The sequence below is a fragment of the Triturus cristatus genome, chromosome 5_1 (genome assembly GCF_964204655.1).
Source record: "Triturus cristatus chromosome 5_1, aTriCri1.1, whole genome shotgun sequence".
Classification (NCBI taxonomy): Eukaryota; Metazoa; Chordata; class Amphibia; order Caudata; family Salamandridae; genus Triturus; species Triturus cristatus.
The window spans coordinates 316,924,080-316,950,884 of NC_140587.1; the positions used below are offsets into that span (position 1 = coordinate 316,924,080).

General features: G+C 43.8%; 1 protein-coding gene across 2 annotated transcripts in view; it reads left to right on the forward strand.

Moving 5' to 3' along the window:
- The window catches only part of TAF2 (TATA-box binding protein associated factor 2), a 948,796-nt gene that overhangs the window by 22,260 nt on the left and 899,731 nt on the right, over positions 1-26,805 (forward strand). For both annotated transcript variants that reach the window (XM_085605048.1, XM_085605049.1), the window contains exon 2: positions 3,011-3,065. In XM_085605048.1, the coding sequence (XP_085461174.1) occupies positions 3,011-3,065 (55 nt within the window). The remainder of the gene's footprint in view (positions 1-3,010; positions 3,066-26,805) is intronic.

Below are 26,805 nucleotides of genomic sequence, written 5' to 3' on the forward strand. Positions count from 1 at the left end.
TTTAGGAATTTTTCTTTTACCCTCTGTTTCACTCCTGTTTTCAGGTAAGGGTGCGGTTTAAGAATTTTATAGTTGCGGAGTACTGTCCAGCCATGAGCCCTTTTAGCCAGTGTTTCCTGGTCTTCTAAGAAGAATACCCTTTTTGTTAGGTCTCGCGAGCCAAAGGCTCGAAGAGACATTTTATATGTGGGATTTTCAAAGTGCTACCCACAGTTTTGGCTGGCCTAAACCTTGAGTGCACGATCACATGCACATGCACAGCTGCTCCCACTCCCCCTCCCTTCTCTATAGCTTTGGCTCCTTTGTTTTTTATTACACCCTCCCTTATCTCCCCGCTGTTTTCACACTACCCCCTCCCTTCTAATCAGTTTCCTTTCTGCTCCCTTGATCGCGTCTCCGATCACTGAGCCTGTCTCGCTCTTTTTCAGCTGTCGCTATCTGCCTCTCTGTGCTTCAGTCTGCGCCCCTCTTTCCCACTGTCATTCTCCGCTTCTGTCTTCCCCCCTGAATGTCTCTATCTTTTCCATTGTGTCTCCTTGTCTATCTCTCCACAGTCCGCATCTGCCTCGCTCTGTGTATCCGTCTCCCTGTCTCTGTGCATTGCACTGTTTCTGTCACCGCCACTCTATCGTTTCCCCTCTATTTCCCTCCCTCTCTGCTCCGCTATCTGCCTCTGCTGATTCCCTTTCTTTTCCCCTGACTGTCTCTGCCCCTCTTTCTTCCACTGTCTGCCCCAGATAGTCTCTCTGACTGCCTGTCTCTTTCTGTTCCGATGTCTCTCTTTTCTACCTTGCCAGTCTCACTCTTCCACGGTCCATCTCTGCCCCGCCCTCTCTTTTTGACTTGCTCTCTCTGCCCGTTTCATTTTTTTCTTCCGCTGAATGTCTCTTTTTCTTTCTTTGACTCCAGGGAGCAGGCCCTGGACGTCAGGCCGACGTGTTAAGAGTGGGGAGGGCCACTGAGGCAGACTGGTCATAAAGGTCCCTCTGGTTAGGGGTGAATAAAGGACATTTAAATAGTTCACACCACAAAATGTAGGTCCTTGTTGACAATGCGGATTATTACCTAACTCAGCTCTGAGCGTTGTTTTTCATCGACCTTCAAAGGATTAAGCCCTGTGTCAGTCCCGCAGCACTGCAAACTCTTAGCTGCAAAGTCTGCACATTTCCTAGCCGGGGGCTCTTTAGTTGGCACTATACCCTATTTAAAGGTACTCAATTTACCAACCTCGGAAGGATGGAGTGCTGAGTTCACCTTTACTCGCATCCAAACTTCAGCATGCATGTCACTTCGGATGGCTGCCACGAGTGTTAACTTATTGAGAAGATCTGGCAATTTGTTTACCCTTGAAAATGCAAATATCTATAGCTGCTTTGTTTATTTGTGTCCTTTTATGTAGCGCAAATGTATCGCCACCCACGGCATCAGAGCACTTTACAAGGGAACAAGAAGAGCCGTGTGGATAACTTTCAACAGAAACAAGCATTTGCAATGCAATAGGTCTCGCATTTACCCGAGTTTGAGCCTTTGGCATTGTAAATGACAATGCCTTTTATTTATATTTTGGTTTATAAAACATAAATAAAAGGCATTGTCATTTACAATGCCAATAGCTTAAACGCGCGTAAATGCGAGACCTATTGCATTGCAAATGCTTGTTACCTTTGTTACAATCTTTTTAAAACTCAGGTGATCTGTAGAGGTTGCCCAAAGGACGGCCAGTCCCAGTATCTTTAGAGAGTCAAGCAAGTAATCCCTGGCGGGTGATTTTTTTTAGGTCTCGCCTGACCCAGCGCATGCGCTGATCTGGCGAGACATTTTGTGAGGGTCCAAAAAGTGCTACCAGGGCAGCCTAGAGCCACAGTGCATGCGCGTGGGCGCGTCGCGCTTTACCGCGATTACTTTCACTATCGCGGCCACACGGCCGCTTTTGATGTTTGATCGCGATCACTTTCGCGGCTGCACGGCTGCTTTGATGTTCTCCGTGAGGCTTCAATAGATTGCAGCAGTTAAAACAAGCATTGGCATAGCCAATAGGTCTCGCTTTTGTGACCTTATAAGTGTTTAGCTATGCAACTGTTGTATGGCTAAACACTTATAAGGTCCCAAAGGCGAGACCTATTGGCAATGCCAATGCTTGTCATGACGTGCCAGCTCGTTCCAAAGATGCGAGTTTAAAGAACCTGACCAGATTTAGGACCAGATTGACAGTTATTTTTGAGATCTGAATTTATTATTGCAGTTTAACAGTTCCCAATTTAATTCGATTATACTTCCATTTTTCTCCAGTTTGTAAACCTATAAATTAAAGACACTGTATGGACTGTATGGACTGAAAAAGAATTGCTAATCTGGTCTAACATTTAAAAAAGGTAGCTTTTGGCTGCCTCAGCAAATCTGTTTACCCAGCAGTATTTTATGGTTCGTGGGGGGGCATATGTCAATTAGGTGTAAACTGTCTCCTTTTGTTGCGTAGCAAAGTAGGATTGCAATTTTGCCAAATTATTTGTCAGTGGCTATTATACACAGTGAACAACTTATCTCCGTTTGTCGTGGACACTGCTGTGCAACACTGGCTTTTGCTTATTTTAAAGAAGCATGCTTTCACGGAAAAATAAAACTACAATTTAGGAAGTCATGTTTGTCTTCATACAAATGTCACAGTTAACATCAGGAAACTGGAATCTAAACCTAATATTTTGGTGATATTTACGTAAGGTGTCTTGAATATTCGGAAAATAAGTGAGGGTTCCTGGACACACAAGTAAACAATACATGCTTCCTGAATCGGCGAAAACACAATTTTATTGAGTACATTGATCCTTTTCGATTTTTTTCAGAGCATTTAAATATTAGCAAGCAATAAGCATGCACTATCCATCATTTATATTAGCTCTTTTAAAGTATGCTTCCACCGACGTGACTATTACGCAATTCAACTAACTATGTTAAAAACGAGACAATGTTTTTACAGATAGTAATTGTAATTTTTTTCTTTCCTCCTCTGTACAACCCACCAGATAGTCTGCATCAACAATATAAACTTTCAGCGGAAATCTGTGGTTGTAAGTATGATTATTTATATTTATAATTGTTATGTTTACATGCTTGCATAATGTAATTTAAATGACTTCAATACAAATGTATATTCCCCCTTTTAAAGTCCGCATCCCTTCGATACTTTCTGTGATCTTGAACATGCCCTGTTGCCTCGACACTAAAAAATGTGACGGGAAAAGTTTTAAATAAACAAATATCACACATTTGAGACACACGGAAGCAGCATTCATGGGGCCTATGAAAATCAAGGAATTTTACTAAAAGCTATGGTATTATTACAGGCTAGTCGGACCTGTCATCCTAAGAAATACTACTTTATCCTCCAATGAGGGTGGTTACCTATTGTTTTATATGATGGTAATTTGTATGTGGTGTTAACATCCCTGTCTTTCTTAAGCACAAGAAGGGGATCTGATGGTTAAATGACTGTCTGTCCTTTCTACTTAAAATATGCAGGGACCCTTTCCTTAAGAAAAACAGATTTTTCCGTAGCTCCTAAACAAGAACAAGACTGTTATCCCGGGACATTGTTTTAAGAGATTTTATAATGGAAATTCTTTCAAAACTATTTCACTTTTGAAGTTCAGTCATTATCTTTCTATAATCCCAGCGTGAAGCCCCGACTACAAGCTCAGGTTTATATGTCAATCCATGCACAGATTGAAGTTTGCACATGGATAAAATGATGTGTATTTGTAAAGCGCATGTTCACCCAAGGGTATCTTGGCGCTGAATAACAGATGTTTGTTACCTAACTCAATGGTGCTCATTTTATTGACTTCAGAAGGCTGAAAGGCTTTGAACTTGTGACCATGAGGTCGAACACAGGCCCCTACAGTGGACGCATTAGTCCACTAAGGGCCAGCTGTATGACCCACCAATATGCGACAAGCAAATTGCGTCGTATTTGCGACTCGCAATTTGTGATGTATAAGTGTCTCAATCAATCAGGGGTTGGTAAAGCGCGCTACTCACCCGTGAGGGTCTCAAGGCGCTGAGGGGAAAGGTAGGGCAGCTCCGGTCAGTCGAAGAGCCAGGTCTTGAGAGCCCGTCTGAAGGAGTGCAGGGTTGGTGAGCGTCTTATTTCTACTGGGAGAGTGTTCCATGCTGTGGCTGCGGTGTAGGAGAATGCTTTCCCTCCGGATCTGCTTCGGCGGACGCGGGGGATCTCTGCCAGGGCGAGGTCGGCAGAACGGAGGTTTCTATTGGGTGCGTGGAAGCTCATTCTGCTGGTGAGGTACTTGGGTCCGATGTTGTTGAGAGATTTGTAGGCGTGCGTGAGTACCTTGTAGGTGACTCTCTTCTCGACGGGGAGCCAGTGGAGTTCTCGCAAGTGAGGGGTCATGTGTTCGTGGCGAGGTATCCCTAAGATGAGCCTGGCGGCCGCGTTTTGGATGGTTTGGAGTTTGCGAAGTAGGGATTTGTTGATTCCTGCTTAGAGGGCATTGCCGTAGTCGAGCCTGCTGGTAATGAGTGCGTGTGACGGTCTTTCTGTAGTCAGGGGGGATCCACTTGAACGTCTTATGCAGGATACGGCGGCAGTTGAAACAGGTAGATGAGGTAGCGTTGATTTGGCGGTTCATGGAGAGGGAGGAGTCCAAGATTATGCTGAGGTTCCGGGTGTGGTACGTAGGGGTGGGCGGTGGGCCGAGGGCGGGAAGCCACCATGAGTTGCTCCATGCAGAGGGGCGGGGTCCGAAAATGAGAACCTCGGTCTTTTCGGAGTTGAGTTTGAGGCAGCTGTCCTTCATCCAGCTGGCCACGTTCCTCATTCCTTCCTGAAAGCTGAGTCTGGTGTCCTCTGGGTTACTGGTGAGGGAGAGGATGAGTTGGGTGTCGTCAGCGTAGGACACGATGCTGAATCCGTGCTGTCTGACGTTGGTGGCGATGGGGGCCATGTAGATGTTGAACAGCTCAGAGAGGAACCTTGGGGAACTCCGCAGATGATGTCGGTGGGTTCGGAGAGAAAGGGGGGGGAGCCTGACTCTGTGTTCGGTGGGAGAGGAAGAAGCGGATCCAGTAGAGAGCGTTTCCCTGAATCCCTGCGTTGTGGAGTCTGGTGGTCAGTGTGCGGTGTGAGACGGTGTCGAAGGCTGCGGAGAGATCCAGGAGGATGAGGGCCGCGGTGTGGCCCTGGTCGAGCAGCATGTGGATGTCGGTGGCGGCGATCAGGGCTGTCTCGGTGCTGTGGTTGCTGCGGTTGCTGCGGAAGCCGGATTGGGATGCGTCCAGGATGCCGTTGTTCTCGATGAACGTAGTCAGCTGGGCGTTAACGAGCCTTTCAGTTACTTTGGCAGCGAAGGGGAGGAGGGAGATCAGTCGGTAGTTCTTTAGGTCAGTAGGGTCGGCCGAGGGTTTTTTGAGGAGGGGCTTCACTTCTGCGCGTTTCCAGTCTATGGGGCCGGTGCCCGATGCCAGGGAGGAGTTGACGGTGAAGGCTAGCTCTAAAGCGAAGGCCGTAAAGGCTCTGTGGAAGATGTGCGGGGGGCAGGGGTCCGTGGGGGCTCCTGAGTGAGTGTTCTTCATAGTGGTGGTGGTGAGTTCGACGGAGGCTGGGGCCCAACGGGTGATTGTTGGCATGGTGGAGGTAGTGGTCGTAAGGGTGTAGGCACTTGTTGGTTCGTTGAAATTGTCGTAAAGGGTCATGATCTTCTGGTGGAAGAAGGTGCTGAGCTTGTCGCAGAGATCTTGGGAGTGTGTGATGTCAGAGGCTTCGCAGGGGGGTTTGGTGAAATGCTTGATGATCTTGAAGAGTTCGCTGCTGTTGGCTGCGTTGGCGTTGATTGTTTCCCTGATGAATGTTCTTTTGGTGTCTCTTATCAGCTGGCGGTAATTCTTCATGGCGCTCCTATGGTAGGTGTGGGCTTCCGAGGTCTTCTGGTTCCTCCACGTTTTCTCGAGGCGTCTGCAGGTGCGTCTGGCCTCTAGGAGTTCTGTGGTGAACCAGGCTGCTTTTGGCGGACGTTTGGTGGTGGGCTGCCGCAGAGGGGCTAGTTTATCGGCGCAGCTGGTGATCCATCGGTGGAGTTCAAGTGCAGCGTCGTCGGTGGTGGCTAAAGGGGGGGTCGTGGAGGAGGGTGGAGTTGAGAAGGTCCTCGGTGATCCTACTTCAGTTTCGTCGACGTGGGCGTGGGGCTTGTTTGGGTGCGGTGCTGGAAGTGAAAGTGAAATGAATGCAGTGGTGGTCTGTCCAGGAGTGCTGGGAGCTGTGGGTGACAAGGATGTTTGACCCTACAGTGAAGATGGGGTCCAGAGTGTGCCCTGCAGTGTGGGTGGGTGAGTTTACCAGTTGATTGAGTCCCAGGTTGGAGAGATTCTCGAGTAGCGCGTTTGAGTCGAGGTCCTGGTGGTTGTCGAGGTGGAAGTTTAGGTCTCCGAGCAGAATGTAGTCCATGGAGGCAATGGCGTGGGATGCGGCGAGTTCTGTGATGGCGGTCGTGGCTTGGGCGCGAGGTCCTGGTGGTCTGTAGATGAGCGAGCCTCGTAGCGTAGTCCTGAGGTTGGTGTGGATCTGAAAGTGGAGGTGTTCTAAGTTGGGAAGAGTGATGTTAGTGCTGGTCGTGGAGAGTTGGAGGGATGATTTGTGTGCGATGGCGAGGCCACCACTCGGGCGGTTGGGGCGATCTAACCTCCTTAGTTTGTAGCCATCTGGTATAGCCGTGGCAATGTCAGACACTGTTTGCGATTACTAGTGGAGGTGCAAATTGCATGCCTCATGAATATTCCCAGGAAGGGTGGCCTGCTGGGGTCAGCAGACAACCATGTCTGGGACTGCTTTTAAATAAAGCAGTCTTTTTTTTATTTATTTATAAATGCAGCCTGTTTTCCTTAAAAGAAAAACGGGATGCATTTAAAAAGAAAAATTTAAACTTTTCAGTTTCATTTTTTTAAGGGCAGGCAGTGGTCCCTGGGACCACTGCCTGCTCTTAAAAACATTTTCTTACATACTCACAACGGGGAAGGGGTCCCTTCCTGTTTGGAGTGGTTTACCACCTACTTGAAGTAGGTGGTAAACTGCAAGTGTTTTGTGGCCGCAAATGCAGTCGCAAAACAATTGTACATGGCATAATGACTTGATATTAGGAAGGGACGCCCCTTCCTAATAGCGGGAGTTGCAAATGCTATTTTGCGAATCAGTGACTCGCAAAATAGCATTTGTACATGCCATTACCATCTTTTGCGGGCACAACCAGTAGGATCTCCCATTTGCGGCTGCAAAAACGGATAGTACATCTGGCCCTAAGCCACCAGACCACCGATCAGAATTATGACTTGAGTGATACTTATCATGTTTTCCGTAACATATTCCTGCAGGTCACACCTGTCAAAATATATTGTGGTAAATGGCAAAACTTTTGAAATTCTGTGCCTTAAATGCCGGTTCTACATATTATGCCTCATTTGCAAGTTAGAAACAACTTTGATTTGAAGTTATGTACCACACCTGGCAAATTCATCACTCTGGAGTTATGATATTGACTTGGTGTGGTAAAATACACCACTCTGTTGTGCACAATTTGGAATCGGGTTTTCATTCTTTTCAAAGACAAAGACCACAGCAGGTTTTGCCTGTTTTACATTTAAAATTAGTAAATAGCGCCAGGATGGAACAATCTGTACATTTTCCAGTTAATTGGTTTTAATTTGCTAGTTTGTCACAAGTGCTCAGTGAAGGAGTTAAGCCCTGGAAGGAATCGACAGGCGACTGGGTTCTTTACTCCTTTTACTATTTGTATTTGTTATAAAGGTCTGTTTTCTTTATATTCTACTTTGTCCTTTCACGGGCTGGTAGGCGTTGGTTAGGAATGCTTCTTCCCTTTCTTCACCTTGGACAGCTACTGGGTCGATCATGGATTTCAGGTGCCCCTCGGAAAGAAATAATAAAACCACTGGTAACTATCGGGGACAGTGACGATAGGCTGAAGGGAAGGGGTCCCATGCTGGAGGTTTCACCACAACCAAACAATAGACCACCACCAAGTGTACCCAGGTTAGCACTCCGATTTAGTAAATGTGTGTCCTCCCCTTACTTGGTTGCGTTCCCTGCCCAGTGCCCCCGTAAGGCCCTGCATTCCGGAACCATACCTTGTCCAGCCATGCTCCTCCAGGAGAGGGGCAGGGCGAAGCGTGGAACCGTTGGCCTCCTGGCGTCTCCTCGTCTTCCGGGATCTCTTCTCCACGTTGTATAGGCGAGGGGGTCTCGGCTCTCGTCCACGCTCTCTGGTTCCGCTGACTCTCTTTGCGTTGTCCGGCGTTCGCTTTCACCTCATCCGTCATTCCAGTCTCCTTTTCTGCTTTCGTCCTCGTGGTTTCCTCTCACCATTGGGCTGGGGTTGGAGACGTCATCCGGCTTAGCGAGCCGCCTTTTTTTTGGACATTGAGCTCCGGTGTTTTAAAGAGACAGCCCGGAGACGAAGCCTGTACACGGAGGAAGAGTACCTCATTCGCCTGTGTCACCGGGGTGTATGCTATCTCCTCCCGCGACACACCCCTCCCCTAGGATTTTCCAGATCGGGGGAAATTGAGAAGCGTGATAGAGAATCCATGTTACCTTGATCCTTGCCCTTCCTGTTCCGGGCCTCAAATTGGAAAGGATGTAGGGCTATGAACCACCTGAGCACTCGGTCATTGTTCCCCTTGTTTCTCTGTAGCCAGGTAAGAGGCGCATGATTGGTATACAGAATGAATGCCCTGCCTTCCAAATAATAACTGAGTTTTTCAATACTCCATTTCAGGGCTAGACATTCTTTTTCGATTGTGGGATACACACATTCCTTCGGGAAGAGCTTTCTACTTATAGAGGATTGTTCTCTCCTGTCCATCTGGGTCAAACTGGGAAAGGACGGCTCCAATCCCTACCCCGGAGGCGTCTGTCTGAAGAAGAAACGGTTGCTGAAAATTGGGGGAAATTAATACAGAGGCGGTGATCAGAGCAGATTTCAGAGTCTGGAAAGCCATGACCTCAGGGCCAGAAGTGACTTTGAGTAGAGAGGGAGAAGCGTTTTTTTTTTTTAGTAGGTCTGAAAGTGGGGAAGCAATGTCTGAGAACTGGGGTATAAAGCATCTGTAATAACCTACAAGCCCCAAAAAGGCCCTCAGTTCTCTCTTGGTTTTCGGAAAAGGGGTGTCTTGTATGGCTTTGACCTCTTCTATATGAGGTCCGATCATACCTTCCCCTAACATATAACCCAAGTATTTGACTCTTTGGTAGGCAAATTTAGACTTCTTAGCGTTATGTAGATGGGCATGTCTGAGCTCGGATAGTATAGTTTGGAGGTGTTTGGACCAGGTTTTACTGGATACTATGATATCGTCCAGATATGTGGAAGAATATCTCTGTTGTCGTGCGAGGAGGGTGTCCATGAGCTTCTGGAAAGTGGCAGGGCGCCATGTAATCTAAATGGCAAGATGGTAAATTGATATAAACTGTCTGGAGTGGAGGAAGCAGTCTTTTCCTGATCTGTTGGGTTTAAAGGGATTTGCCAATAGCCTTTGGTAAGGTCCATGGTACTGATGTAACGAGCTTCGCCTAACCGCTCAATGATTAAAGCACAGGAGAATAGTGGTATTGGGCATAGGCAAGGCGCCGCTGGAAATATTCACTAACTTATCCTGATATGGAATAGTATTGTACGGTGCTACAAGGAGGAGCGAACCACCCACCTCTCCTAAAACTGCGGCCTAATCTGCAAAACAAATATTTACCAAATTCCCTAGCACACGTGAATTTTGAGTTAATAACAATGTAAAAACAGTAACAAAGTAAGTCAAGAAGAACATATATCCACAACACAAAGTAAGTTTCTTAGAATCTTCAGTCTTTAATTCTTTTGATGATTCTTCTTATTATGTCAATCATGTGACTAGTCGAAAGCCCAAAAGCCAACACGTGTTTCGTCGCATACATGGGGAGTAAACCCGTGACTTTCTCAAGGCTATTATTTTTCTGTGGTGAAATTCAATTTGTGGTGATATTTCCAACCCACAAAGGGTGTCTGTCTTTAGCGGCATCCTTAGTTAAGGTAACTGTACATCAAGGGATCCTATTGCGTCCCGTTAATAAATACTAATGCTGCAATTTATCTCCCTGGCTGCCGCCACTCGGCATCACACGAGTGGCGGGTTTACTCCTCCCTGTATGCGACGAAAAACGTGTTGGCTTTTGGGCTTTCAACCAGTCACATGATTGACCTAATAAGAAGAATCATCAAAAGAATTAAAGACGGAAGATTCTAAGAAACTTACTTTGTGTTGTGGATACATGTTCTTCTTGATTTACTTTGTTACTGTTGTTACATTGTTATTATCTCAAAATTCACGTGTTCTAGGGAATTTGGTAAATAAACGCTCAATGAGCTCATCAACCCTTGGAAGGGGATAACCGTCTTGTTTTGAGATTTGATTAACTGCTCTAAAGTCTATGCAACAACGGATGCTACCTTCCGGTTTTGGGACGAGCACGATAGGTGAGCACCAATTGCTTTTAGACGAAACTATGATGCCAGTCTCTAACATTTGTGTGACTTCTTGTTGTAGGGTAGCCCTACGGGCTTCAGGAACTCAATAAGGTCTTTGTTTAACTATGACCCCTTCTTTTGTGGGTATGGAGTGTATGGCTAGATGTGTTCTCCCGGGTTGATCCGAGAAGACGTCAGAAAAAGAGTGGATCAGGGTGTATGTCTCTTGTCTTTTTTCTTCTGCTAATTGTGGATTGACTACAGTGTTGTTGACAGTATGAGAGGTCTCTTTGTCTACTGAAACGGCATGAACGGTACTAAGAAGGGGACCCAAACATTTTTTTAAAAGGTTGATATGATACATTTGGGCTTTTGAATGGGAAAGGCGTAGCAAATAAGTGGTCTTGCCTATTTTCTTCTGAATTTCATTTGGGCCTTGCCACTCTTTTTTTAAATTCCGAATAGAGGAGTGTAATAAGATAAGAGCCCAATCGCCTATTTGTAGTTCTCTCCAACGTTTACCCCTATCATAAAAGTGCTTTTGTTTTTCTTGACTTCTTTCGAGAGTGTCGTGAGCAATGGTTCTTAGTTTGCTCAGACGGGCCTTCACCTGATTCGCATAGTCTAGTAAAGCCCGGGCTTCAGTCGCACCTTCTTTTTCCCAACTTTCCTTCGTGATCTCTTGAAAGGTGAAAGGAGTTCGCCCAAAAAGGAGCTCAAAGAGAGGGACACCAATGCTGCTTTGGACTTGGCTTCGCATGACGAAGAGAGCTAATGGAAGAAGTTGGTTCCATTTCCTTCCATCGCCAGTTAACAATTCTTTTTATGTGAGTTTTAAGTTGCCGTTATATCGTTCCACGAGGCCATTGTTGTCATCGTGTGAGAAAAGCGAAGCGATCCAATTCATATCCTCGAAGGGACAGTAATGTTCCTCGAATGTTGGAGCGTCAATTTGAATTGGCAGGCAATCTGCGATGTTGTCAAAGGTCGCACGTTGCAGGAGATCTTTCGCGGCTGCGCAGAAATCCCATTCCGCCAGGATACCTTTTTGCGTTGCATCCGCCATTGCTCCACTGTCCGAACAATCAAGTTCATGGTTTTCAAGATACTCCATTACCTGCTGGATATCGGGAGCGATTGTTGGGATGTTGGCAAGGCATAGATCCATTCCCCAGTCGAATGGGCAAGTTTTGCAATAAAAAGATGGTTGCACGCAGATTGCATATGTGTAAATACATGTCATGTTCTAGCTGGCTCCGATAATAGATAGAGGCAGGCAGACGGAAAGTTGTTCCATTTTTTTCACGGTATTGATGTAGCTTCGCGTAGAGGCGTATTCTGTCGGACATGATTATTACCACAGGGAGCGCAGCCATTTTTTACAAGCAAAAATAGTAGTAGGATGGCCGCAAACAGAGCGAGAATTATAGGCACTGTTCCTGTTATTCCAGAGATGATCGAATGAATGAAGTCTGGTATTTTGCCAAAAACAGTTTGAAAGCCTGTGACAAGGCCGGAGGAGACAGTGTTCAAAAAATGTGCCTGACCTTGAGTGTCAGATGTGTTGAAAATTGTGTAACAATTCACAAAGTGTAATGGTAGGTTCGTATTTAAAAGGGACTGTATCTTACTTGAAGTTCGTGCTATCTGCAGTCGATACATTTATTTTGCAGAAGTGAGGGACTCTTCTGTTTGAAACAAAAGCGCTTTCAGTTTGCTCAGTTTAATGAAATCTGTTTTCAAAGTAGGTATTGAAGGCCAAGTTGAACTGTGGGAGTTACTTTGTGTGGGTGGGAATAGACATTGCCACAGGAAGTTACTCGGTTTGAAACAGTAAGGACATATGGTATGCCAGCTCACATTCCGTAGCAGTCCATGTTATTAAGAACCAGATAACTGCCGTTAGAAAGCTGTGTGATTGTTGGTCTGATTGTGGGAGTTAGTGTGCTTTTAAGAAAGCACGCAAGATTGGGGGCTGTAAGCTTAGAAGCGTTGTGCAGTTGGACATTCTTGCATAGTAATGAATGACTGCCATTGTGGTCGCACTTTTCACCTGTGAGAAAAACTTCAGTATCCTCTTTAAGACAGCGATATGTAAATGGGAGAAACCACTGCTCGTGAATAAACGCGCTACCTTATATAATCACATACAACATGACAAACAACATGACAAACAACATGTAAACCTAAGAGACACAACAACACTACGTACTGTGGGAACGTGGCTAGCCATGTACACAAACCAAACATGGCATGGCACCTCTGCCTCACAATGCAGAATGCGGGGAGAGATTGGAGCAAAGTATGTGCGAAGGTGGCAAGTGATTCTCAATTATAAAAGTATACAATGCAAAGTGTTGAGGGGATGTGCCGGAGAGACTTGAGTATGCAGAGCACAGACATGTACATGTCAACATACACTGACGCCGTGAATGATACGGTCAGCCTGCTGGTACCCAGAAACCGTCATGGCTGCTGCGACGCACATATGCCCCACAGGTCACCATTGAGGATGTCAGAAGTTAAAGTCTGTGATGATTTCTGTGTACCCCCTCCGATCAGGTGCAACCAACTCCGTGCTTCCGAATCCAACGGCACGTGACTGTGAGGCGTTAATGACCACTGCCTCTGGCCTACGCTGCGGTCAGCAGGCTCACAATTCAGATCGAGTGGTGATTGTTAAATTACGGAATCCAGTAGGCAACTAACTACAACGTCTATTGAAATATACACAATATCCTTTTAGTATACTTGCTTGAAGAACTTTTTTTTTAGATGAGTTATAGGTTTAGTACAATGACCAAATTCTTCCTGGTAGTGGAAAAGAACACTGAATAACAGTCTACACTGTGGACAGCAGAGATCGCAATTCGAATTGTTTTGATTTATTAATTGCAGAGTTTTTTGTAAGTTATGTTGTTGTATTTTGTGAAGAGGAAGTGAGAAAAAGTATTCATGGATGTCTGTGCTGACTACTGTCTTCAATTTACACTGCGGACAGCAGTATTCACAATTCAGATCGAGTCGCTTTTGTAGATGATACAGTCCTGTAGGCAAAAGACATTGCTCCAGTGCGCTCTGTCCGCACTACGCATCATCGCAGGCTCCACATACGCTTTTTGGTGCTTCATGTACTGCAAACAGGACAGCGCAAGTTAAAGCCACGTGGCTGTGGGCCCTTGCTGACCGCTCTCTCTGGCCTACACTGTAGACAGCAGTGTTCACAATTCAGATCGAGTTGCAATTGCAGATGATGCAGTCCTGTAGGCAACAGACATTGCTCCTAGTACGGCCCGCCCGCAGCACGGATCATCGCTGGCTGTGCACATGCTGAATGCTTTTGATGTGGCTATCTGAGTGCACTAGAACTGATGGACCCTTTATGATACAATCTTTTTGTGTATTATTTCAGATCTGCTGTCTGTATCTCAGTATACCACAAGTTATGGTTCTTTTACAATAGAATCTTTTGTGTATTATTTCACATCTACTGTCCCTACCTTACTGCAGCACAAACTATTGATCCTTTTATTATTGAATCTCTGTGTGTGATCCAATGATTACTGTTGTAGTTGATGCTAGCTGCAACCATTCCCTGAGGGCTGCTTTACACTCACCCCACTCTCATTCAACAAAGACGTCACTGGATATGTGACCCTGGTAATAAAAAGGAGTCGAGCGCCCGTGCCCGTACCCACTTCCACTATCTATCTGTGTCACACATCTCCCACCCACCCACACACACAGACACTCAGGCACCCATACAGATACTCAGACAACAAATCAATAACCCATATAGCCACTCATATAGCTACTCACCAATCCATGCAGCCGCTTACACACCAACTGAGAGACTAATACAGACTTTCACACAGTTTAGTCACTAACCCATGCATTCAGTAAGACACGTTCAATCACTCACTTATACAGTCAGTCATACACCTACTAAATAATCCATTCAGGCACGTTTATCAAAGTTTGTATTCAGGCATCAGGATGTGCATCAGATTATCACGTGGATGATGTCATCAGTGATGTCATTTGAGCTGTCATCAGTGATATCATCAGTGATGTCACTGACCATGTCATGAGTGATGTAATATGTGACGTCATCACCAGTGCATTGCGGGCGCGCGAGTTATAGTTAGCTCAACTAACTATAACGCGCGAATTTCTCTGGTTTTATATGAGTCAAATGTCCAACTAACTATAACGTCCCGAAAACCTACGTTTTTTTAAATTGAATTTCAAAGGTTTTTTAAATGCTAATTCCTAACTATAACGTCTGTAAAACCTATGGTATATGTATATATGTGTGTGTGTATATATATATATATATATATATATATATATATATATATATATATATATATATATATATATATATTTTCACTTAAAAAACCATAGGTTTCACACATGTTATAGTTAGCTGGACATTTCACTCGTAAAAAACCAATGAAATTCCCCGTTATAGTTAGTGCAGGCAACTATAACTCACGCGACCGCAATCCTCTGCTGATGACATCAGATATTACATCACTGTATTTAGACACTTATTTACCCATGTCTTCTTCCATTAATCTTTAGCTATACATATATTACAAATATTTATTTTTCATAAAGACACATATGTCATCAGTGATGTAATATCTGACGTCATCAGCAGAGGATTGCAGTCGCGCGAGTTATAGTTGCCTGCAGTAACTATAGCGGGCACCCCGCGATTTTTTTAAAAAAAATAATTGTTTTTTCTCCCTTGGGGGTCCTTCTGTGACCCCCTGACCAAGGCTAGGGGGTCAGGAACTGTCCACCCTGCCCCCTTTTCACGTTCTCCACCTTTGTTTTTCACCCCCTCAGACTGCGAGAGACAAAATGGCGGCCGACACTGCCTGGTTTCGAACGATTCGAATGTTTACCGACATCTAACAACCAATCAGAATTGCGCACGGCAGGGTGCGCGCACGGTGCGCGCATATAGATATGGATATGGTTTTAAATGCTATTTTCTCAGGAAATACTGAACAGATTTACACGAGACCTTCAAAAGGCACTTCCTTGACCTTATGGCTACCTCTTTGCCAAATTTCACGTAATTCTGTTCAGCCGTTCGGGCTGTACCTTCGACTAAAGGTCCTATGGAAAAATGCATGGGGAAAACGCGTTTTGGGACCCCCCCTTTTTCTCGGCCCCCGCTTGACGAATCACCCCGAGACTTTCAGGGTAGGAGCTGAACGGAGCGCCCCATTTGTTTTGAAAATTTCGCGAGGATTCGTCAACCGGCGCCAAAGTTATTCAAAATAGAATTTTGAGATTTCCTATGGAAACTAGGTTGTAACTATGACTATCTACTGGCGACCGCCAGTAGATAATATATATATATATATATATATATATATATATATATATTCACTTAAAAAACCATAGGTTTCACGCACGTTATAGTTAGGAATTAGCATTTAAAAACATTGAAAATTCACTTAAAAAACCATAGGTTTCACACATGTTATAGTTAGGTGGACATTTCACTCGTAAAAAACCAATGAAATTCCACCGTTCTAGTTAGTTCAGACATGGTCAGTGGCATCACTCATGACATCACTGATGACATCATCCTTGTGATAGAGTTGCGGTCGCGCGAGTTATAGTTATCTGAACTAACTATAACGGTGGAATTTCATTGGTTTTTTATGAGTGAAATGTCCACGTAACTATAACATGTGTGAAACCTATCGTTTTTTAAGTGAATTTGCAAGGTTTTTTAAATGCCAATTCCTAACTATAACGTGCGTGAAACCTATGGTTTTTTAAGTGAATTTGTACGGTTTTTTAAATGCTAATTTTTTTTTAATGGTTTTTCACCGTGCGCGCACCCTGCGATTTAAAAAAAAAAAAAAAAAAGATGTTTTTTCACCCTTCAGGGTCCTTTAGGGACCCCCTGACAAAGGCTAGGGGGTCAGGAACTCTCTACCCTGCCCCCTTTTCACGTTCGCCACCTCTCTTTTTCACTCTCGCACCCACAACAAACAAAATGGCAGGCTAAACTTCCTGATTTCGACCGATTCGAACGTTGACTGACATGTAACAACCAATCAGAATTATGCTTGCGCACGTTAGGGTGCGCGCATGGTGCGTGCACGGTGCACGCTTATAGATATGTATGTGCTTTTAAATGCAATTTTCTCAGGAACTACTGAACAGATTGACTCCATATATGCAAAAGGCACTTCCCTGACCTGAGGACTACCTCTCTGCCAAATTTCAAGTAATTCTGTTCAGCCGTTCGGGCTGTACCTTCGACTAAAGGTCCTATGGGAAAATGCATGGGGAAAACGCGTTTTGGGACCCCCATTTTTTCTCGGCCCCCGCTTAACGAATCCCCCCGAGACTTTCAGGGTAGGAGCTGAGCGGAGCGCCCCATTAGTTTTGAAATTTTCACGAGGATTCGTCAACCGGCGCCAAAGTTATTCAAAATAGAATTTTGAGATTTCCTATGGATTCACGGTCCTAACTATAACTATCTACTGGCGACCGCCAGTAGATAATATACACACACATACACGCACATACACACACACACACACACACACACACACACACACACACGTTAGAAAAATTAATTATCAGCTAAGCTGTGATGTAACAGTAGCACAATGTCAAAATCTGTTGCAAAGGTAATCACATTGCGATGAATGTTTTGTAATGTCCCCCTTTCTAATGGAACATATTGTAATGACTGACATTCCCTTTTATCTTTCTTTGTCTTTTTTTAAAATTAAAGACATTTTTTTTTATATGTCTACTTCAAAGTCAACGCTGCGCAGCAGGAACAAATACAATGATACTAACCTTGAGTTATCATTTTATTTGTTCTTTCTTTCACTGCTTTGCAGCGGTGGCGGTGACGCTCCTCCGCCTTAGCGAAGGAGCCGCTGCTGCTATAATTCACTTAAAAATGGCAAACAATGAAAGGCACATTGGGACTATTACAGTATTGAAAACTCTAATTTAATATGTAGTCGCTCATCTACTAACACATTTCAAAGTCTAGGATGGACCACTTTCAAACAAGTCATGCACAGACAATTGCCGTCCTCAAATTTGAATGGACTTCCATAAGGCATCTGATGATTTTCTCTAACGTGTGATAGTATCTTTCACGTGGTAGATCAAAAGGCCCTGCTTTAACAGCTCTCTGCCGATGCTGAAATGTCATTATTTTATTTGCATTGGTTCACCTTCTTCCTGGTCAAGTGCTCACAAAAACTTAAACTGGCATAATTATATCCTGGCTGATCCTCATGAGGTATACATGTTATGTGTAGACAAGGGAACCCAATTAGATAGGCCCGGGACCTTGGGTACTGGTATTTTATATGAACAGTGGTCCATCACACAAAGGATAAGGTAAGGAAATTATTATAGAAGTACAATGAGATCTATAATGTGTTGTTCAGCTGGACAAAAAATATTTAATATTCCAAATGTACACGAAGAAAACAAAACAATGAAGTGGAAACACAATCCCTGTGACAATTAAAACATGAAAGGAAACTCCGGCGTTTCTTGGTGCTTGAAAGAAATCGGGGGATTGTCAAGCATAAATTAAGAAAAACACCTTGGCACAAATCAATAATGCATGAAACAGTGTCAAGGTGTTAAGGAGTCGATGACGTTTCGATCCCATCCACAGAGGTACCGGGATCATCATCAGGACTTAGTCATATTAGCCTGAGATTAGTACCTGTTAAAGTGAGGAGAGGGAGGGGAAGGGAAAAGAGGGGGGTTAAAATTCAAGAATTGGAGTAAAAATAACCATGCAGAGTAGAAGCTCATGGGCAGTCATGCAGGCATAGTGATACTTCCCGGTATATATCTAAGTGGGTGGTAAACGGGCCTATTAAGGAACAGAAAAACTGTGAGTAAAAATTAGAAAAGACCTTTCAAGGTAAGTCTGGCGTGATCATTATATTAACAAGCACATAGGTAAAGTGTTGCACTAAGGGGTGAAAAAGTAAGGCATATCCTTGTTGTAAAGAAGAGTGCACGAAGGAATGCATATCACTTGCAAAAAACGGTTGTAGTCCTGCAGGAGACTAAGAAGAACTGGGGAGGCAATTGAATGCCAACTCTAAAGCCTAAAATAGGATAATATGGAAGGTTTAGACGGAGTGCCAGTATAAAATAAACAATAGCGTGAGGAGTGAAGGTGACGAATCTTACCATAATCTCGATCCAAAAAGATGGTAGAATTGAAATGGCCATAATGGCCAATCTGAGAAGGAAGTCCGAGGAATCACGATAAAGTAATGAGGGCGCTATGTGCTCAATACAACGTGCAATAGTCCTATTGACTTAACAAATTTGTAGAAAGCCGGGCAGCAAGGGCGAACCCTCAGCAGCAAGAGCGATGCGACCAATCAACTCGACCGCAAGTGTCTGAGTGAAGTGATTGCGGGATCCATGTTTTGAAGAAACTGAGTAAGGTGTCATGTGACGTCGGCATGCCGGTCACGTGGGCGGGTGATAGTGCAAGGTGAACCGGTGAATGGGAAGAGAAATTAGGCGGCCATATTGGTAGTAGGGAAAAGGAAAGTGAGACAATGAGTTTGTATAGGAACAATTCAATAAAATGCGGCAAAGCGGCCGTGACAAATAATCCAGGAATTTTGGCATTGCATACATTTCAGCAACGCACATATTGTCATCATACGAGATCGAAAACTGACTCCAATACTTGGCAATACATGGACTGTCCTCATATGAGGGCATAAAATATTTGTATAAATAAACTGACTAGATTTACATATTCAAGACAAATTATGCCATGTTGTAGTATGTGGATAAAAAACAGGTTTTAAAAATAGGAGACTATGATTAGAGTAGTTACAAGGTTCCACAAAATGACATAGTATACCTCTAACTGAAATAGGCATAATGCATGCAAAGGAGTCAATTCCGGTCATGTCGGTAATCAAAGGTGGAGTATATACTGCATCACTAGAACAAAGAGATGCCTAATACGTGTGCCACAATTATAGAGCATTAGAACAATAATAATTCCTAATGACAGGAATCGCATAAAAACTGTTTCTGAACGCTACGGGAATAGAAGATAATGCCAGTTAGGAGCTAATCAAGTAAGAAACTGGAGTACGCCAGGGGCAGAAAAGACAGGGCCATATGGCAATTGTGCCTCTTAGTAGTGATGCGGCTTGCTTAGGTGAAAAAGAAGAAGAAATTAAAAGGAAAGGAAAGTTAAGGAACATCATGTATGTAGATTCTCTTACTAGCAAAGTACCAATCATATTACAATAGGATACATGATTTGTAAGTGTTGGTGCATGACAGTGTACATAGAGTCATAATAATTCATCAGTCATAAGAGTGGTCCATTCCTCCATTCTATTGAGTCCTGCATGGAGGCTTCCAGTTCGTAGAATACATTTTAGTTTCTCCTTGTTTAGTAGTTGGCCAATGTCTGCGCCTCTCAATGGGGGTTTGCCCGACGCACGTGATATTGACTGAATTACAACTATCTCCACCTAGATGGCGAGAAAATAGAAATCCTGAGGGTGAACGCAGTTGCTCCAGCGCTTCTTCCCTTTGCCTCCGTTGACAACCTATCATGCCTGCTCTGAAAAAAAAGAATAATTTGGAAATCCTGTTTAATATCCAAAGTAGTGGTTGCAGTCAAAGGAATTAAATAATTGTTTCCCAATACATAGGACTACCATAGGGTATTCTTTCCTTACGTCAACTACCTCAAAATGTCCCTGATTTGCTATAGTAGTATCCTGCATCTATCACAGCAAAGTTTGTTAGTGATTCTGTGGGGAAAGGTAGTTGAGGAAATCAGTTTTAGAGATTATTTCTCCATGATCCTGTTTATTTGTCCCATAAGAATAACCCCCTGTTGCCACTACTGTTACCTTTACCCTAGAAGGCCTGTAGCCTAGTACCTCTATCTCATTTATTCCCAAGGATCTTGACCACTACCTATCAGTTTCCTTAAAACATTCCTATATTCTATTAACTCTACCACTCCTTATTTCCTCAGCCTGTAATCACTTTACATTTTTTCTTGTAGCACTTTATTATTCCCTTTTTCTACATTTTTTCTTGTAGCACTTTATTATTCCCTTTTTCTGTTATTGTTCTGGTTGCATGGCATTAATTTTTTGTGAACAGTGGTTTACCTCATTTTGAAAAGTCTCAAAAATGGAGTTTCACCAAGCTATGGTTTTCAGTCTGGGGTACTTGAAGATGTTCTAATCTCCAGAGAACACACAACCAGTCAGCACAACTCATTATTGACCTTAGTTACAATCATCACCTCACATCTGCATCAAAGACCAGCCTTGCTTTGGTTGCCGCTCAGAGAACTGTAACAGTTCAAATTACTGCATGGCCACACTCCCAACTAACTCACAAAAATGTTCCAGCCTCACATAAGTATCTGAAGCTTACAACCAACCATGCTGGCCTACTACCCCATACACAAAACTAATTATTTTAGGTAGTGGACCTCTACATGTGCCTTTTCTGTCCTGCTTATGGCTCCATCAAGTACTAAGATCCCATCCACCAGGGTAGAATGATTGATTGATAGATTGAACATTTTAGAATGCACACGAATTCCATGGAAAGGCAAGTGGTGAAATGTTTAGAATAAACTAAATCCTTTGTTAGAAACCTAAGACCAGTTGCAATTCCAAAGGTGGATAATTCAGCCGTGATTGCTTTTAGAGTACATACCCCTCCTTCGCCAAAGCTTTAAACATTTGAGCATACATTTTTTGTCCTTCGTGATGTAGCTAGGATGTGAACTTTGTCTTTCAACCAATACTGTAACATTTGGTCGTCCTTTCATGCAGATTGTCATTTTCTCCTCTATACCTGCAGCGTCTGTTTTCTTCCTTAACAGTTCAAGAAAACTGAAAAAAAACACATGGGTAAATTAATCAAGCAATAGCAAAGCCAATAGATCTCACCATTTTTTTTTGCCAATGCTTTTTTGCCGATGCCCTTCAGCATCCGATTTACTGCTGATGCTTTCGAACATCGGCAAAAAAGAAAATAGTCCAGCCCAGCCTAATGAGGATTGTGTTCACGCTGCAAGGTTCGATGGAAAGGGATCCTTAATTGTTTTAAAAAGAAATGAAGGACTGTAATGAAGTCTTCCCTGCTTCCCATCCTTCTTTTGGTATAGAAAAAAGATGTGTGTATGTATAGCAAGGGATCCTTTGGCAGGGTATTTTATGCAATGTAAAAAAATAGCATTGAAAATAGGTATTTGATCCTGGCAGCAGTAATGGGGAGGTTGTGTGGAGGGGAGTGGGGTGGGAGTTTTAGGGTGTAGATTCTTTTAAATGTAATAATAGACATGCTGTAAAAAAGGCTGTGAATTCCCAAAATAGCATACTCTTTTTAACATTGTTTATATTCCTCTCTAACAGCAATTGTTTGTAAATGTCACTACCTTGACCATGCTCTTCGATATGTATTTATCGGACTGTGGCCAAAATATTAATTTGGTGCAATGTCTAGCTTATAAGGCACTTTGTGATGGCAGCCCTGATTTTCTGAATCAAAGCTTTAAAAAGTGGTATCTCCCCATCAGAAACTTTCGCTTGGCAAATGCAAAATTAGATTCAATAGCTGAATAGAGTAAGGTGGGGTGTCAAGAGCATTGTGCTAGAAGCATCCAAAGTATGGAATAAATTACCTCTCTGCATATAAACGGCTCCCAGTCTTCTTGCCTTCAGGAAAGCAGTAAAGACCTGGTTGTTGAGTTCCTGATAATTCTGCGGTCCTGCAACACTCTTAGCTGGAACTGAATAGCGCCTAGACGCCTCCGGGCAGTAGTGCTCTCCTCAAATCTTGCTAACATATAACATACCATAACATAACTCTGCTCATAAAGGTGGCAGATGGTGAACTGCACTGGATCTGTGACACTTTTCAGAGTGAGGTGCTGGCTTATGGTATCTGTTCACTAAAGTAAAAATCAGAAGACGTCTGAAAAATACTAGTAGTGTAACCCTGAGTCTTGCTTTGAAATACTTGCAAAGGTTGTTTTAAAACTGCACTTAGGCACATAGTTCAGCACCCTTGCACCAGTGGTGCTGGAACAATTTTCAGAGAAGGGTGCAACATCACTGAAGTCTTAGGGACTGTTAATATTCTAGCTTCACACAAAACGTAGCATATGTATTCAGTATAAGAGTGTATTATGAAGGTGGTGGTGCAATTTGAAGCACATTGTCACAAATATACTAGTAAAGCGGGAAAGGTCCTTTCAGACTAAGTTGGAATCACGCTGTGCCAACACAGTGCCGGCAAAAGAACAAATGCGGCATTAGCAAGCATTCGTTCAGCAGGCAAGTCTTAACAACGACCTGCTTTTAGGGAGGTGCATTCAGGGCCGGACTGGCTACCGGTCGTTTTGGTGTGCTGCCGAGCTGGGGGCTGATTTCACTGCGGTGGGGGCTGATTTCCTTAATGGGGACCTGCGTGTTCTCCTGAATAAACAAAGCAAAATGAATGGTTTCAAGCACACGCAGGTCCCCGTCAACAAAATCATCCCCCAGCTTGGCAGCACACCAAAACGCCCGGTAGCAAGTCCGGCCCTGGGCGCATTGGTGGAATGGTCCAACACCTTCCCTACTGTTGCGCAGACTGGAGTTGGAATAGTAAATTAAACTATTCCAATATCCAACTCCCCCCTAAGGCAAGCCGTTCAAACGACTTGAGTGCTGAACAAATGCGTCCTAAAGACGCGTTCGTTCAAAAGATGGCGTTCGGAATGCATGCGTCCTAAACACATGCAAAATACCGTCATACATTCTAGTAAAGCATTGTCCTGTAGCGCATTGTCATTTACAGACAGATCATTTTCCATTGAAATGGGCACTGGACTTGTACAGACATACATATTTATTGATAAAACTATATAGCACAGAAAGGATAATGTATGGAAATCGGGTTTCAGTGAATATTAATTTGAGCATCACTAACTAAAAGTGTCTTGATTTGTTCTGATACTATTAAAATCTTTGTTTCCATCACACTTGAGCATTACAAAGAAATGCCTCATTTTTGCTTTCCTAACTGCTGATTTAATCTGAAATATGTGTACAACTCATTTTACTGGTATTTATATTTTGTTTGTCACTGGGCAGCCAGATAAAGAAAAGAAAAAACAAATCCCTATGTTAAAAGAATAAGCAGCAATTTGTCCAGAAAAGATACCATGACATTTGACCTCTTTCTCTGAAGCACATCAAATGCAACAAGATAAATGCAAAATGTAAAGGCATCTTTATTTACTGCTCTTTTGGGACCCACCAGAAATTAGCCGGCAATCCACCAGGGGGTCGTCACCCACTGTGTGTATGCGAGGCACGTAAATAGTTGATAAAGACATAGGAAAGAAATTGTACAATAAACAAAACTGAAAGTATTAGCAGCACTAATTATACCACACTAAAGGAGAATAGTAGGCGTGTGGAAAATAGGAGTCAGCCATGTGAGAAGCAGGCTGAGGAGTGGCATGTTGGTGTGGGGAGTACATTTAATGGAAGGAGCATAGAATGCAACAAATAATGACTGAAAAAGGAACCTGAAGGAAAGAACGAGAGGGGGAGATTTCTGTGTTTCTCCATGAAGTAATCTTATCTCATTTTTATGATTACAGTATTTTCTGTTTGCAGTTCACAGCTTTTTTTAAATTTGACATATTTAAACAAGCAATGTCAAAGCCAAGAGGTCTCGCCTTTGGGACCTTATTAGTGTTTAGCCAGAACTATTGGCCTTGCTAATGTGTTTAAGCTATGTTGTCAAGTAGGGTGACTTAAAAAGTGTTATAAGCATAACTGAACGAACTTATTTTAAAAAGGTTTTTTTGTTTGTTTTGGGTGGGGAGATATAAACAACGGGAGGATTGAGATTGGGAAATAGTATGTGAAAATATAATTTGAGTAGCGGATGGATATGAGGGGAGGATTAATTTATGCCTGATTTTGAGGGCACTATGGAGCTATAGCAATGGCCGAAGTATGGAATATACAGTTCAATAGCATAACACTTAATGTCCTTTGTCTTCCACATGGTGCTTTGAAAAGGGTCATGATTTGTATGTTAATAAATAAACTGGATAACAACTGAACCCTCGCACCACGCTGTCCTAGGAACATACCCTTGTGCTTCAGATGCTCCTGCTGCAATGAAAAAGTTCTCTGTAAATTACTCCTCCGCACCTGAGAGATTGATCTGGGCTTGACCCGGTCTGTATTAAACACACTGCGGTTTTGAGTTTGAGAAGCTGGGGCACTCGTGTGTACAGAGTGTGGGTAATTAGGGGTACACTTAAAGGATGAGGTGGTATGAGACGCATGGGAGAACAGGCACTGTGGGCGGGGTGGCTTGGGAGCGTGAGTCATACATGTAGACTCATGTTGCAGAGAGCTCGGACTCGCGTGGTCTGTGGGTGACTTCAGTCCCAGACTGCCTCATGTTTGCCCTTTTTAAAAAATCTTTATTTGTGAGTTTAATAAAGTACAAAACGTGCATTTCAAGACACCTGCCCAATACCTACAACCGATCTCTCTAATACATAGTAATCCTGCATAGCACACGTACACGTTCAATGCCTGGTAATACAGTGAGACCCCTTGCGCCAACACCAGCTAAGTATCTCAATTGCTTGTGGAACTCTGCGGGTTGGTATCCTGTTCAGTCTGTGAGCTAACAGATGTCTGTTCCAACAGGTTATGTCTTTAATAAGTAGTGTTCGCGGGGGAAACTTCTGTGGCTTCATGGGTTAGTTCGGAACCAGGTACCGAAACGCTCTCTGCAATCTACACAAATTGAACTGGTCAAGGACCGTAGCTCCCTGAAATCGGTCATCCTCTTCCCTGGAGAATATGTGTCTGTCAGGGACCACATCCCCAATAGTGCTCAGGTTAAATTTGGTTAAGGTTCGTTGCATCATGACCTCCTTAGTAATGGGTACCCAAATGTTCCCATCAAGCGGGAGATCCGGGGAGTACAGCAACTGTGCTCCCGTAGTTCGAGCCAACTGCATCGAGGCCCAACTGGTCGTCGACAGCATCTGCATGTCCACCGGGTCTCTTTTTAAAGCAGTCAGGAGCAATGCAAACAAGGGGGTGGGGTGTGCTAAGTCTGCCTTGGGTGTAAATACGGAATTCGTAGTTAAGTTGAAGTATTTGGGCCGGATCCCTATGTATAATTATCCCAAGATATTTAACGGAGTCGCCGCACCATTTTAAAGCCAGTTCAGTGTCCCGGTTACAGGGTGCCTCCATCAGTGGGAAAATGTCAGATTTACCCCAATTAATATGCAATCCCGATAGAACACTGAAGCGGTTAATCTCCCGCTAGAGAGGCTCCAAGTTTTTATCCGGGTGCCGCACGTACAAAATAATATCATCGGCATATAACGTGATCAACAATGGGCCAGTTTTGAATTGTATGCCCCTGTGAAAATGATTATCCTGGAGGTGACGCACCAGGATGTCCATTGCGTTTACAAATAGCAACGGGAAGAGAGGACACCCCTGACGCGTTCCACTTGAGAGTGTGAAAGACGCCATCAACATACCATTCACCTGGATACAAGCCGACAGGAGCGTATATAATAACGAGATCACCACAATAAACCTGGGCGGCATTCCCAACCTTATCAATGTTGCCTGGAGAAAGGGCCACTCTGAAGAATCAAAGGCCTTTTCGGCATCCAATAGCACTGCAGCTGGTAATGTAGGTGATATCCTGTGAAGTGTGGCAAACAGGGTGCGAAGATTCAGGGCAGTGGACCTGCGCGGTATGAATCTTGCCTGGGCGGGCGAGATCAGCTGATCAACTATCAGGGCCACCCTGGTAGCCAGCATTTTTGCCAGAATCTTATAATCAAAATCCAATAGAGACAGCGGCCTGTATGAGCCACAGCTCTAAGGGTCTTTACCTGCCTTAGGTATTAGTGTGATAACTGCCTCGCGGAGAATTGGAGGGAGCACACCGTTTTATATTGCTTCCTTATAAACATCTATCAGGTGGGGGGGGCCAGTGTCCGTAGGAAGGCTTTATAGAAACTGCCAGAAAAGCCATCCAGAACGGGAGCCTTGGACCCATCCATTGCATCTATGGCCTAAACTAAATCACCCACTGTAAATGGCTCAGCCAGGAATTCCCTATGTGCGTTCTCCAGCCATACTAACGCTATTTCAAACAAATAGGCATTACTGGCATCCGTATCCGAGGAGACCTT